Raw genomic sequence first — 15,493 nt, forward strand, 5'->3', positions numbered from 1 at the left:
TTTCTTCTTGTCCCCTTGTAAGTCTGTGTCGTGATCAGCGGCAGAGAACCAGCCCAAAAGATAAGGAGATCTCCCCAGGTGGATTAGGCCAAGCTAAGTATTCCTGCAATTTCCATGTGACAGGCTGCCCTCATGGTGCAAACAGCTTTTCTTCCAAAAGCCCATCCGTGTATTTTTTGTTTGCAGTTTGGAAGATTTTTTTTATAGACACAATGTTCTAAGTGATAATCGGGGTCCCAAGCAAGCCCCACAGAGGCCCTACCTGCTGGAGGCTATAGACTGTGTGACACACAGAGCTTACAAAGCCCCCTTGAAACACACATGTTCTTGTTTAACCTCACAGTGATGTGGCTGAGAGAGGACCATTTATGCAGTCCTGAAATGCCAGATGATTGTGTTCATATGGGGCAGTTTTAAGTCAAGCAGCTGCTGGTACTATTGTTTTTATTATGTTGAGGGAACAGAGAGATCTTCCCCCAACACTGTCCAAAGACTCTTTGGGGGTTTTCCACCTTTGCTATAACAGCACAGGATTGCCCACAGGGCTGGCGTTGGAGGACATTTTTGTGCAAGTTGTTTTTCCCTGCCAGTTGTAACTCAGTCTTCAAGACCAGCAGCCTCTGTTGGTTGCCATGGTTACAGCTGCAGAAAGGGTCCCAGTTTAAAGCAATAAGGATTTGAATCTAAAAATCAGTTTTCTTGCTTCTGTGCCTCTTCTCTTTTTGTTCTTGCCATTTCCTATAGCAGCAAATTCAAAATCTTAAAAATCTGACAAGAGTGTGCTGTGTGTGTGGATTTTCTCTGTTTAAAGCCAAAGTCTTTTTTGCTTTTTGCCCTTTTTTTTTTTTTTTTTCTTTTTGTGACGTAGTCTCGCTCTGTCACCCAGGCTGGAGTGCAGTGGCGTGATGTCCTCTCACTGCAACCTCCGCCTCCTGGGTTCAAGTGATTCTCCTGCCTCAGCCTCCTGAGTAGCTGGGATTACAGGCACACGCCATTCATGCCCAGGTAATTTTTTTTGTATTTTTGTAGAGATGAGATTTCACCGTGTTGGCCAGGAAGGTCTTGAATTCCTGACCTCAGGTGATCTGCCCGCCTCGGCTTCCCAAAGTTCTGGGATTACAGGCATGAGCCACTGTGCCTGGCTTTTTGCTCTTTAGTTGCCCTAAATCCTCAAATCCATCCCAGGTAGAAAATTCCAAATGTGGAAAGGATTAGCAAAACCACCGCAGGCACTCTTGTCTTTGGGATGGCTGTGCATTACCACCCCAGGCCTCAGCACCTCCTCCCTGAGAGCAGCCCGGACTCTGTCCTCTGGTGCTGTGCGACAGCCTTCGCCAGCCCTCCACCCTTCCCCCTCCACTCTTGGTCCTCAGCAACAGCCTTGCAGAAGGCATGAGGCTGGAGTAACAAAGTGGGTTATGGAGGAGGGGATTTATCTTTTCTGCTCTCCTCCCCAACTGATTACTCTTCAAACTTTTATTTTATTTTACTTTATTTTAGTTTTTTTGAGATGGAGTCTTGCTCTGTCGCCCAGGCTGGAGTGCAGTGGCGCAATCTCAGCTCACTGCAACCTCCGCCTCCTGGGTTCAAGTGAGTCTCCTGCCGCAACCTCCCGATTACCTGGGATTACAGGCATGCGGAACCACGCCCAGCTAATTTTTGTACTTTTAGTAGAGACGGGGTTTCACCATGTTGGCCAGGCTGGTCTCAAACTCCTGACCTCAGGTGATCCGCCCACCTCAGCCTCCCAAAGTGCTGGGATTACAGGTGTGAGCCGCCGCACCTGGCCCAAATTTTTATTTTTATATTTATTTGCTTCAATTTTCCTACCTCTAGAATGGAGCTTATAATATTTGCCCTTTCTTGTGGGAAGATTGGTAATACAAAAAAGTGGGGGTGGGCCGAGTGTAGTGCCTCATGCCTATAATCCCAGCACTTTGGGAGGCCGAGGCAGGCAGATCACCTGAGGTCAGCAGTTCAAGACCAGCCTGGCCAACATGTTGAAACCCCATCTTTACTAAAAACACAAAAATTAGCTGGGCGCTGTGGCACATGCCTGTAACCCCAGCTACTCGGGAGGCTGAGGCAGGAGAATCACTTGAGCCTGGGAGGCAGAGGTTGTGGTGAGCCCAGATCGTGCCATTGCACTCCAGCCTGGGCAACAAGAGCAAAACTTCCTCTCAAAAAGAAAAAAACAAGTGGGGGTGGTGGTTGTTCCTTAGAAGCAGCTTACATGGTCCGGGCACAGTGGCTCATGCCTGTAATCCCAGCACTTTGAGAGGCAGAGGTGGGAGGATCACTTGAGGCCAGGAGTTTGAGACCAGCTTGGACAGCATAGTGAGATGCCATCTGTACAAAAAGATTTAAAAATTTAAAAATTTTAAAAATGTAGAAATTAGTTGGGGCCGGGCACGGTGGCTCACGCCTGTAATCCCAACACTTTGGGAGGCCGACGCAGGCGGATCACTTGAGGTCAGGAGTTCAAGACCAGACTGGCCAACATGGTAAAACCCCATCTCTACTTAAAATACAAAAGTTAGCCAGGTGTGGTGGCATGTGCCTCTAATCCCAGCTACTCGGGAGGCTGAGGCATGAGAATCACTTGAACCCGGCAGGCTGAGGTTGCAGTGAGCCGAAATCGCACCACTGCATTCCAGCCTGGGCGACCAAGCAAGACTCTCCCTCAAAAAAAAAAAAAATTAGTTGGCCATAGTGATGCATGTCTGTGGTCCTAGCTACTTGGGAGACTAAGGTAGGAGGATCACTTGAGCTCGGGAATTCAAGGCTGCAGTGAGCTATGACCATGGCAACTAACATGCATTTACAGTTTATCTTCTGTTTGTACTTTAATGTCATGCTCCTTTCAGCTTTGGGTATAAGAAGTCATTCGAATGAGCCTTATATTGAGTTCTGGTAGCTCACACTGACTGCTGAGGAGTTCACCTTCCTAGACCCAGCTATAGCTTGCTTGGGGGAAGGGATGGTGTGAACACACAGCTGTCCTTTCTTTGACCCTTGGGATGGAGGCCAGTCTTTCTCAAAGGGCATAGTATGGAGAAGCAGAGGTTAGGCTCAAGGGGACTGATTGCCAAGAGTAGTAAAGGGTACAGAAGACTGGCCCAGAGAGAATTACAAACCTTGTGATCACAACCCAATATTTATTCTTATTTTCCTTTCAGGCTTTGAACCCGAAACGTACTGGGATCGAATGCACCTCTTCCAGGAAGCCATTGCACACAGGTTTGTCCCTTAGCAAGTGTGAAGAGTGGGAAGGAAATCAGTGTTTATCTTGAATAGCAGTTACCAAAGTGAAACTCATTTTTTTTAGCTCCTAGAGAAAGGGATGTGTTCCACCAATGGCAAATTCACTGCTTACCTCCAACAGGACTCTTTACATTGGTTTTTGAGATAAGCGCTGCCTCCCTGGTTCCTGTAACTGTTGTTTATCAGACGTCATTATTTTCTTCTTCCAGTTGAGTGGAGAACATAGAACTCTCTCCTTAGCCTCCAACAAGACCCTAGGCCAAGCTATTCAGGAAATAATATAAAATGAAAAATTAAAAAATGTGTCAAGAGCCCAACACAGGTTGAAAAGACAATGAATGGTTAAAAAGCAATAGATGAGTCAGTAGATATTTCTTGGCACCTAATATGTGTGTCAGGGAAAGCCTGTCCTAGACTTCACTGTCTCCCACTAGACTAGTCCAGCTGACTGTGTTGTCTCCAAACATCACCAGCCTGGTATCTGATGGCCACTTCATGTTAGTCATGGTAAAAACAAAGCCCCTTGTTCTTGCTTCGGTAATCCTCTCATTACACCTTCTCCAGTATCCTGTCATCTCATTATTATATATATATGTATACTTATATATACTCATACAACCACAGGACTATTTAGCCTCTCACACCCACGATGGCCCCAGCTTACCTTAGACCTTCGTCTAAGGTCTACCCCTTCACAGACCTAGCTCAGGTGCTTAGCAAAGACTGTGGAATGAAGGCAAGGGTGGCTGATTTCCTCCTTCCACTAACAGTGGGTGGTGCAGATTCAGGGCAGAAGGTAGAGAGTGCAGCAGTCAATGGGAAAGGGCCTTGATGTACGAAGTAGACAGGCCTTATCCACTCCCACCTCCACCAGCATCTGGCTGAGGAACCATGAGCAATTCTGGAACTGGTGAGCCTCCATTTTCTTACCCCTCACGGGGAAGCTGGGAGGGTTCTCTGATGTTCTGGAGAGCCCGGTGATGCACCTAGTGAGCCCTCAGTAGACAGCAGTCACCAGGGGGGACCCTGCTAACTCACGAGTTTCTAAGTAGCTCTTACCCTGCTTGCCCTGCTGGCAGGATATCACTCAGAACGTGGCCTTTATTTGTTAAATCTGCTTTTTTCCTTCACTGCATCCTCCTCCTGATCCCCCTCAGTCCAGATCCTGGTCATATCTTCCCAGGAACTATTGTACTTTCCTCCTCAGCCAGATTTTTCTACCACAGATACCCTCACCTGTTTTATGACCAGTCCTCTGCATCATTGTACCAGTGTGCTGCAGTGTGCTCCTTACCTAAACCCCCAACCTTCCACACCTAAACCCCCACCTTCTGTACCTCTACCTTCCACACCTAACCCCCCTCCACCTTCCACACCTAACCCCCCTCCACCTTCCACACCTAAACCCCCTACGTTCCACACCTAAACCCCCCAACCTTCTACACATAAACCCCCCACCTTCCACACATAAACCCCCTCCACCTTCCACACGTAAACCCCCACCTTCCACACCTATTCCCCCCCACCTTCCACACCTAAACCCCCCCACCTTCCACACCTAAACCCCCACCTTCCACACCTATTCCCTCAACCTTCCATACCTAAACCACCCCCCACCTTCGACACCTAAACCCCGCTACCTTCCACACCTAAACTCCCACCTTCTATACCTCCACTTTCCACACCTAAACCCCCCTACCTTCCATATCTAAACCCCCCACCTTCCACATCTAAATCCCCCACCTTCCATACCTAAACCCCCACCTTACCTCCACCTTCCACACCTAAACCTTCTATACCACCTTCTATACCTCCATCTTCCACACCTAAACCCCCCACCTTCCACACCTAAACCCCCCCACCTTCCACACCTAAACCCCCCCACCTTCCACACCTAAACCCCCCTACCTTCCACACCTAAACCCCTCCACCTTCCACACCTAAACCCCCCCACCTTCCACACCTAAACCCCCCCACCTTCCACACCTAAACCCCTCCACCTTCCACACCTAAACCCCCCACCTTCCACACCTAAACCCCCCCACCTTCCACACCTAAACCCCCCCACCTTCCACACCTAAACCCCCCCACCTTCCACACCTAAACCCCCCCACCTTCCACACCTAAACCCCCCCACCTTCCACACCTAAACCCCTCCACCTTCCACACCTAAACCCCCCACCTTCCACACCTAAATCCCCACCTTCTATACCTCCACCTTCCACACCTAAACCCCCCTACCTTCCACACCTAAACCCCCACACCTTCCACACCTAAACCCCCCCTTCCACACCTAAACCCACCTTCCACACCTAAATCCCTACCTTCTATACCTCCACCTTCCACACCTAAACCCCCACCTTCTACACCTAAACCCCCCACCTTCCACACCTAAACCCCCCACCTTCACCTAAACCCCCCACCTTCCACACCTAAAACCCCCCACCTTCCACACCTAAAACCCCCCACCTTCCACACCTAAACCCCCCACCTTCCACACCTAACCCCCCCACCTTCCACACCTAAACCCCCACCTTCTACACCTAAACCCTCCACCTTCCACACCTAAAACCCCCCACCTTCCACACCTAAAACCCCCACCTTCAACACCTAAACCCCCCACCTTCCACACCTAAACCGCCTCACCTTCCACACCTAAAACCCCCACCTTCCTCACCTAAACCCCCCACCTTCCACACCTAAATCCCCACCTTCTATACCTCCACCTTCCACACCTAAACCCCCCTACCTTCCACACCTAAACCCCCACACCTTCCACACCTAAACCCCCCCTTCCACACCTAAACCCACCTTCCACACCTAAATCCCTACCTTCTATACCTCCACCTTCCACACCTAAACCCCCACCTTCTACACCTAAACCCCCCACCTTCCACACCTAAACCCCCCACCTTCACCTAAACCCCCCACCTTCCACACCTAAAACCCCCCACCTTCCACACCTAAAACCCCCCACCTTCCACACCTAAACCCCCACCTTCCACACCTAACCCCCCCACCTTCCACACCTAAACCCCCACCTTCTACACCTAACCCCCCCACCTTCCACACCTAAAACCCCCCACCTTCCACACGTAAAACCCCCCACCTTCAACACCTAAACCCCCCACCTTCAACACCTAAACCCCCCACCTTCCACACCTAAACCGCCTCACCTTCCACACCTAAAACCCCCACCTTCCACACCTAAACCCCTCCACCTTCCACACCTACCCTCCCCCCACCTTCCACACCTAAACCCCCCACCTTCTACATGTAAACCCCCTCACCTTCCACATGTAAACCACCTCACCTTCCACACCTAAACCCCTCCACCTTCCACATCTACCCTCCCCCCACCTTCCACACCTAAACCCCCACCTTCCACACCTAAATCCCCTCACCTAAACCCCTCCACCTTCCACAGCTACCCTCCCCCCACCTTCCACACCTAAACCCCCCACCTTCCTCACCTAAACCCCCTCACCTAAACCCCTCCACCTTCCACACCTACCCTCCCCCCACCTTCCACACCTACCCTCCCCCCACCTTCCACACCTAAACCCCCCACCTTCTACATGTAAGCCCCCTCACCTTCCACATGTAAACCACCTCACCTTCCACACCTAAACCCCCCACCTTCCACAACTAAACCCCCCACCTTCCACACCTAAAGCCCCCCACCTTCCACACCTAAACCTCTCCACCTTCCACACCTAAGCCCCCCCACCTTCCACACCTAACCTCTCCCACCTTCCACACTTATACCTCTCCCCTGTTCCACACCTGTCAGAATCTTCCTCCAGGGATTCCCAAATCTTTCCTCTCTGAATTCCTCTTTCCCTTTCTTTCAAAACACTCTGAATGTATTCCAGTGACTTGGGGTCCCTTGGAGGGCAGGGGTATGCTTTTTCCTATTTGTGTTTCCTTCTATAATGCCTAGCAAGGTGCCTGCCTAGAGTAGTTTCATATGTAGCTTTTGCATAGGGTGGAGCTTTAAGTGCAACTGTGGCTCTAAATGACACATCAGCCCACCCATAAGGTCCATCTCAGAAAGAGCTAAAAAAGTGTCCATCTTCCTCAGCCCCTAGGCTGTGACCTACCGCTCCTCCTTCATCTTCCTCAGCCCCTAGGCTGTGACCTACCGCTCCTCCTTCATCTTCCTCAGCCCCTAGGCTGTGACCTACCGCTCCTCCTTCATCTTCCTCAGCCCCTAGGCTGTGACCTACCGCTCCTCCTTCATCTTCCTCAGCCCCTAGGCTGTGACCTACCGCTCCTCCTTCATCTTCCTTGGGGCAGGTGGAGATGATTATATCCCCTCCCCTGCCCTTACTGCGTTTCTGTCTTGCATTCTCCCTGAGTGGACAGTCAGGTGGCCAGGAACCATGTGGTTAAATTGCCTTTTTATAATAAAAAATAAAGTTCTTTCCTGGTGACCTAAGGAAGAAATGAGGTAAAAAAATTACTCTGGTAAAAAAAAATCAGGCTGATCCATGCTGAGGAAATCAGCAGCCTTAATTAGAAAGTAGAGAGAAAGCAGGCTGGGTGTGGTGGCTCACGCCTGTAATCCCAGCAGTTTGGGAGGCCGAAGCAGGCGGATCACCTGAGGTCAGCAGTTCAAGACTAGCCTGGCCAAAATGGTGAAACCCCGTCTCTACTAAAAATACAAAAATTAACTGGTCGTGGTGGCGCGTGCCTGTAATCCTAGCTACTTGGGAGGCTGGAAGCACAAGAATTGCTTGAACCCGGGAGGTGGAGGTTGCGGTGAGCCAAGATTGTACCACTGCACTCCAGCCTGGATGACAGAGCAAGAGTAGAGAGGATTTTGCAAAGGCAAAATCCAGAGCCAGTCCTCATCATATAATCAGCCTGTAGACAGGGAGCTTACAGTGCATAGTAACCTACCCATTTAGTTTGCATATTTGACTTCATGTATTCTTTGGTAAAAAATTATGGAATGCAGATTATGTAGAGGATACAACACAGCACCTCCCCAAGGAACTCAGTCCAGGAAAGAAGACAGGCATTTTCCCTTCTTTAGTTCTGCCTACATCACTGTCTCCATTATATAAACCCCTCAGACTTAGAGGGCAGGAGCCACATCTGTTACCACGTCCTTTACAGCTCTTAGCAGGTAGAACTGTAATAAATGTGCCTTATGGAAATAGAAAAACCAGGAATAGAACAAGCCATAGATGAAAAATGGCTCCTCCTGCCCATTTCCAGAGCACAGGGAAGCAGAGACCCCCAGCTTGGCGTTCCTCTTTTTTTTTTCTTTTTGAGATGGAGTCTCGCCCTGTCACCCAGGTTGGAGTGCAATGGCATGATCTTAGCTCACTGCAGCCTCCGCCTCCCGGGTTCAAGTGATTCTCCTGGCTAATTCCAGAACAATCCTGGCTAATACAAAAATTAGCCAGGCATGGTGGCACATGCCTGTAATCCCAGCTACTCGGGAGGCCGAGACAGGAGAATCACTTGAACCCAGGAGGCAGAGGTTGCAGTGAGCCGAGATCATGCCATTGCACTCCAGTCTGGGCAACAGTGCGAGACTCCCTCTCACCAAAAAAAAAGATAAGGACCTTCCCTGGAGGAATGGATAGCCTCGAGTATGCGGGTGGGTATGTGTGGCCTGTCAAGACATGAGGTAGATTCCAGTAAGAGGCCCAGGATGGGATGGGGGAGAACGCTCAGTGGGAAGGTCTGCTGGGATGGGTAGGGAACATGGTAGGAGGGACGGGCTGTCTGAGCAGAGATGAAGGCTGGATGAAGAGTGCAGCCGGTGGGAAGGCTTTCTTTCACTATGGTGGTGGTGACATAGTGGACCACGGAGATGACGGGCCGCTGGGTGTGAGGAGGTCTGGTAAGCCATGGTGTTGGAAGAGGTAGAGGTCAGAAAGTGGTGACGGTGAGGACAAAAATAAGCAGCCTGCATGTGCAATCTGGAAAGAGATCTTTCCAGATCTCTGTGTCTCAGGCTGTCCGAGAGTCCTATCAGCTACATTCTCTTCCCTTGCCCCTTTAACTAAGGAGGCGCTGATTAGCATGTCTTCCTGTCCTTCCCTAGGTTTGGGTTTGTACAAGATAAATATTCTGCCTCTGCTTTTAACTTCCCTGCTGAGAACAAGCCTCAGTATATCCACGTTACAGGTGAGGAGCTACGGGCAGAGTTGGGCAGGTGGGTCCACATCCCTTTCCTTGCACCAAGCCTGTGGCTGCAGAACCACCTCAGCAGGCTCCAGGAGCCCTCCTGGTGGCTGCCACACAGGCGCTCCCCTTTCTCTTCAGGAACAGTGTTTCTGCAGCTGCCCTACTCCAAGCGCAAGTTCTCAGGGCAGCAGCGGCGGCGGCGGAACTCCACCAGCTCCACCAACCAGAACATGTTCTGCGAGGAGCGGGTCGGCTACAACTGGGCCTACAACACCATGCTCACCAAAACATGGCGCTCCAGTGCCACAGGGGATGAAAAGTTTGCTGATCGGCTGCTGAAGGACTTCACGGACTTCTGCATCAACCGTGACAACCGGCTGGTCACGTTCTGGACAAGTTGCCTGGAGAAGATGCATGCCAGTGCCCCGTGAGGCCAGGCTGCACCAGGGTTAGAAGGCTGTGCCTGTGCTGGGGGAAGGTGGGTGAGCCGCTGCCCTCAAACCCGGGGCGGAGGATTCCAGGCAGGCTCTAGGAGTCAGGTGTCCGTTTGCTGCTATCAGTGAGTGGGGGCCATTGTTTTGTTTTGTTTTGTTTTGTTTTGTTTTGTTTTTGGCCCCCACGACAAGTCTTCTACTCTAGAAGAAAGACTTTGGAAGCAGCTGCTGCTGCTGCCACCATTCCTGTCAGCAAGTGCTCAGAGCAGGTAGGAGGCACAGATTGTCCGTGGGAGGGCTCCAGTGTCTGGGAAGAGGGCAGGCAGCCCCCATGAATGTCCTCGGAAGGGGGTGGCTCCTGGTAGCATCCTTTTCCTTCACCATCTATGGGATATTAGGGGCAGAATCTGCCACTTCTTGCCCAGGAGTGTGCACAGATGTAAGATAATTTTGTGAAATAATGTACCATAGACTCTCACCAACTGTATATACCTGTACATATCAGAAGCAAATAAAGAGCTCCACGTGCATCATCTCTTTCCCCAACCAGTTCCCCACAGATGCAGTCCCATCCTGGGCTGGGCAGTTGTGCCAGGTGGCCGGGGTCATAGCAGTCAATGAAGTGGTCACAGATGGTGAGAGGGCTTCAGAATTCACTGGCTTAGAGTCTGGCTGGAAGTTTATTGAGAGATTTCTTTCATAGGCCACTGGGCAGGAGCAAGGATGGTTCCAGTGAGGACAGTGAGCAGGCAGGATAACTTACAAGGTAACTGCAGGCTCATGCTGTCAGAATGAATCTTGCTAAATGGGTGAGCTCAGCTCTGGGACGCAGATATGATGGCATTCTGAAAAAAATCAAAGGAAACATTTTGTAGACTCTAACTTAGGTTTTTTTTTGTTTTTTTTTTTTTTGGACACAGTTTTCACTCTTGTTGCCCAGGCTGGAGTGCAATGGTGTGATCTCAGCTCACTACAACCTCTGCCTCCTGGGTTCAAGCAATTCTCCTGTCTCGGCCTCCCGAGTAGCTGGGATTACAGGCACCTGCCACCATACCAGGCTGATTTTTTGTATTTTAAGTAGAGATGGGGTTTCACCATGTTGGCCAGGCTGGTCTTGAACTCCTCACCTCAGGCGATCCCCCCACCTCAGCCTCCCAAAGTGCTGGGATTACAGGTGTGAGCCACCATGCCCGGCCTAACTTAGGTTTGCTGAGATAAGACTCAGCGTGGTGCTTCACCTCAGTACCCTGCCTTAAGCTACTCAGGGCAGTTCAGGAGCTGTGGGTCAGAGGGGAGAATCCAACAGTGACTGCCACTTCTTGTTGTGCCATCTCACCACGTGGAGTTCATCACAAGCTCTGTTGATTTGCCTCCTCAATGGCTTTGCATCCATTCTCTTCTTCCCAGGCCCTGAGCTGCCACTCAGTCCAGCCTTCCTTTGTCTTTCTCTTAGATTCCCAGGAAAACCTTCTAATTTGTCTCTACTTTCACTCCACTTGTCAGTCAGTCTTTTTATAAAACCACTGTGATTTTGCCCACCACTTAACTAGAACTTTTTGGTGACTTGAACTTCAAAAATCTTAGATGCAGCCCACATGGTCCTGCACAGTCTGGTCTGGTGGGCTGTTTGTACAGCCACCCTGGCCATCACACAGTCCCTGGAACATCACAAACTCTGCACCAGCTCAGACGCTTTGCACATGCTGTTCCCTCTGTTCCATCTGCCTGGAACATGCCTCCCTCCATGCCCGCTCTGTCTCACTAACTCCTGGTGGTCAGCCATCAGCTCTTAGCTCAACTGTCACTTCTCCAGAGAAGCAGAGTTGGCCCTGTTACATCCGCCCACAGCACTTTGTACTTGTCCAGCATGGTACTCAACATGTTTACACTCTACCATGGCAGAAGCTTCTTTTTTTTTCTTTCTTTTTTTTTTTTTTTTTTTGAGACATAGTCCGGCTCTGTCACCCAGGCTGGAATGCAGTGGTGCGATCTCAGCTCACTGCAAGCTCTGCCTCCAGGTTCATGCCATTCTCCTGCCTCAGCCTCCCGAGTAGCTGGGACTATAGGCGCCCGCCACCACGCCCGGCTAATTTTTTGTATTTTTAGTAGAGACGGGGTTTCACCGTATTAGCCAGGATGGTCTCGATCTCTTGACCTTGTGATCCACCCGCCTCGGCCTTCCAAAGTGCTGGGATTACAGGCGTGAGCCACCGTGCCCAGCCAAAGCTTTTCTATTTTGTTCATCTTTTTGTTCCCAAGTGTGCATGATAATAGTAGATGTTGGAGAAATGGTTGTTGACTGAATGTATAGTGACTGAATGTATAGTAACTGAATGAACTTTGGATTCCAGGGCTGGGAACTGGATTTTTTTTTTTTTTTTTTTAGAGACGGAGTCTTCCTCTGTCACCCAGGCTGGAGTGCAGTGGCTCACTGCAGCCTTCGCCTCCGGTTCAAGGTTCAAGCGATTCTCCTGCCTCAGCCTCCTGAGTAACTGGGACTACAGGTACACATCACCATGCCTGGTTAATTTTTGTATTTTTAGTAGAGACGGGGTTTCACCATGTTGGCCAGGATGGTCTCGATCTACTGACCTCATGATCCACCCTCCTCGGCCTCCCAAAGTGCTGGGATTACAGGCGTGAGCCACCGCGCCTGGCCTGGGCACTGGATTTTACATCTGAATCTCCACCTTCCTAGCTAGGCTCCTTAGTTACTTCACAGAACTTGAACTTATTTAGAACTTAAAACGTGGCTATGTATGCTGCATGTAATGATTTTGAGAGAATAGGTTTGTTAATATATGTGAAAGAGCCCTGGATAATTCCTGGAAATGGAGCAGGCCTTTGATAAAAACCTGTTTTCTTTTCCTTTTTCACCTTCCCTTTTCTCAGATATGTAAATCCCCTCATCTATGAAATGGGAAGCTATCTCCTCGGGTGGTTGGAGAATCAGAAGACACATGTAGCTGGGCACGGTTGGCCCACACCTGTAATCCCAACACTTTGGGAGACTGAGATGGGAGGATCACTTGAGCCCAGGAATTTGAGATCAGCCTGAGCAACATAGGAAGACCCCGTCGCTACAAAATAAATAAATAAATAAAATAAAATAAATAAAAAATTAGCTTGGGGCAGGGTGCAGTGACTCACGCCTGTAATCCTAACACTTTGTGAGGCCGAGGTAGTCGGATCATGTGAGGTCAGGAATTTGATACTATCCTGGCCAACATGATGAAACCCCATCTCTATGAAAAATACAAAAATTAGCCAGGCGTGGTGGTGTGCACCTATAATCCCAGCTACTTGGGAGGCTGAGGCAGGAGAACCATTTGAACCCGGGAGATGGAGGTTGCAGTGAACCGAGATCGTGCTACTGCACTCCAGCCTGGGCGACAGAGCAAGACTCCGTCTAAGAAAAAACAAAAGTTAGCTGGACATGATGGCTCGCACCTGTCATCCCAGCTACTTGAGAGGCTGAGGTGGGAAGGTCGCTTGAACCCAGGAGGTCTGCAATGAGCTGTGATTGCACCACTGCACTCCAGCCTGGGTGACAGAGTAAGACCTTATCTCAAAAAAAAAAGGCCACGTATATGAAAGGTCTTACAAAAAGACAGTAAGCAAATGTCTGCTCTCAAACAGCTGAACAGCTGCTCTCACATTCCTGGATGGGAGTCTCCATTGTGCTCTCAAGCCATTGAGTGATGGTGCTGAACACAGCAAACGCTGGCCTGTTCAGATCACATACGAACTGAACAATCACTTGTGATCCTCAGTGTCCTGTGTGTGAGGCCAAAACTGCCCCTGCAATTGCCCAGCAGAAGGCCCAGAGAATGATTTGGTGGAAGAAGGGGCGGCTGGTGCGTTAGGATGCTGGGTCACTCCCACATCAGAGCGGGACCTCAAACTCTCCTGCCCATGAGCCCCAGTCTCCTTGCTGCCTACTTTCCTGATTCCTCCTCTCTCTGGTGGGCATCTCCTTCCACCCACTTGTCCAAGCCAGAATCTGGTAGTCAAACCCGATGCCTTCCTCCTCCATCATCCTCCAGTCCTCCCATCCATTCATCCTGTCTCTTAGACTCATCCACCTTTTTGTAGGTACAAAGCTCAGCCACAGGGAATCTGTGGTTTGGTCAGACATGGAGGACATGTGCATGCCGATCAGAAGCCTATCACCAGATTATACAGGCCAGGTGCGGTGGCTCACGACTGTAATCCCAGCACTTTGGAAGGCCAAGATCATCTGAAGTCAGGAGTTCGAGACCAGCCTGGCGAACATGGTGAAACCCCGTCTCTACTAAAAATACAAAAGTTAGGGCCAGCCACGGTGGCTTACGCCTGTAATTCCAGCACTTTGGAAGGCCAAGGTGGGTGGATCACCTGAGGTCAGGAGTTCGAGACCAGCCTAGCCAACATGGTAAAACCCTGTCTCTACTAAAAATACAAAAGTTAGGGCTGGGCGCAGTGGCTCACACCTGTAATTCCAACACTTTGGGAGGCCAGGGCGGGTGGATCAAGACGTCAAGAGATCGAGACCATCCTGGCCAACATGGTGAAACCCCGTCTCTACTAAAAATACAAAAATTAGCTGGGCGTGGTGGTGCGTGCCTGTAGTCCCAGCTACTCGGGAGGCTGAGGCAGGAGAATTGCTTGAACTCAGGAGGCAGAGGTTGCAGTGAGCTGAGATCACACCACTGCACTCCAGCCTGGGCGATGGAGCAAGACTCTGTCTCAAAAAAAAAAAAAAAAATTCAAAAACTAGCCAGGCATGGTGGCGGTCGCCTGTAACCTGAGCTACTCAGGAGGCTGAGGCAGGAGAATCACTTGAACCTGGGAGGCAGAGGTTGCAGTGAGCCGAGATCGCATCACTGCACTCCAGCCTGGGCGACAGGGAGACCCTGTCTCAAAAAAAAAAAAAAAAAGGAAGGGATACATGATGTATGCCAGAGACACTGCACAAATCTGTGAGGCCTTGCTGAAGCAGATAGCAAATACTGGGAGGGAATGCTGAATAGAAGCCATTTTACAGGCCTCTTCAGTTACCCAGAAAAGTTCAGAAAAACACAGAATAACAATGGTCACTCCATTGAGTGTTTCCTGTGTCCTGGGCAATGTGTCATACACCTTTTCATTGCATGATCTTTTTTGTTGTTGTTGAGATGAGATCTTGCTCTGTTGCCCAGGCTGGAATGCAGTGGCAGAATCTTGGTTCACTGCAACCTCTGCCTCCCAAGTTCAAGCAATTCTCCTGCCTCAGCCTCCCCAGTAGCTGGGACTACAAGGGCATGCCACCACATCCAGCTAATTTTTGTAATTTTAGTAGAGACAGGGTTTCACCATATTGGTCAGTCTGATCTCGGACTTCTGACCTCAAATGATCCACCCACCTCGGCCTCTCAAAGTGCTGGGATTACAGGCATGGGACACTGCACCTGGCTCATTGCATAATCGTATCAACATACCAGCTGAGGGGTGGAAGTCCCCAGGAAGTAGGGTCCACGCCCATACGCTAACAAACAGCTGGACTGGGAATCAGGTTCATGGGAATCAGCCCAGTCACCACCAACTGTGCTGCCCTCTTCACCTTTTTGTGGTGCTGTGTCAATGAGATGCCACCCACTGCTCCATCCTGGGTTCCTGCCTGGGGACCC

The 15,493-nt window shown here is 50.2% G+C and overlaps 1 protein-coding gene across 41 annotated transcripts in view; it reads left to right on the top strand.

Moving 5' to 3' along the window:
• The window catches only part of DEPDC5 (DEP domain containing 5, GATOR1 subcomplex subunit), a 155,279-nt gene extending 144,901 nt beyond the window's left edge, over positions 1 to 10,378 (top strand). For all 41 annotated transcript variants that reach the window (XR_010156137.1, XR_010156138.1, XR_010156136.1 and 38 more), the window contains 3 exons: positions 3,180 to 3,240; positions 9,329 to 9,411; positions 9,550 to 10,378. Coding sequence is in view for 31 of the 41 variants with exons in the window: in XM_063808195.1 (XP_063664265.1) it covers positions 3,180 to 3,240; positions 9,329 to 9,411; positions 9,550 to 9,842 (437 nt within the window). In the remaining 10 variants the exon portion in view is untranslated. The remainder of the gene's footprint in view (positions 1 to 3,179; positions 3,241 to 9,328; positions 9,412 to 9,549) is intronic.
• Positions 10,379 to 15,493: the final 5,115 nt, after the last annotated feature.

Source organism: Pan troglodytes, chromosome 23 (genome assembly GCF_028858775.2).
Source record: "Pan troglodytes isolate AG18354 chromosome 23, NHGRI_mPanTro3-v2.0_pri, whole genome shotgun sequence".
Taxonomy (NCBI): domain Eukaryota; kingdom Metazoa; phylum Chordata; class Mammalia; order Primates; family Hominidae; genus Pan; species Pan troglodytes.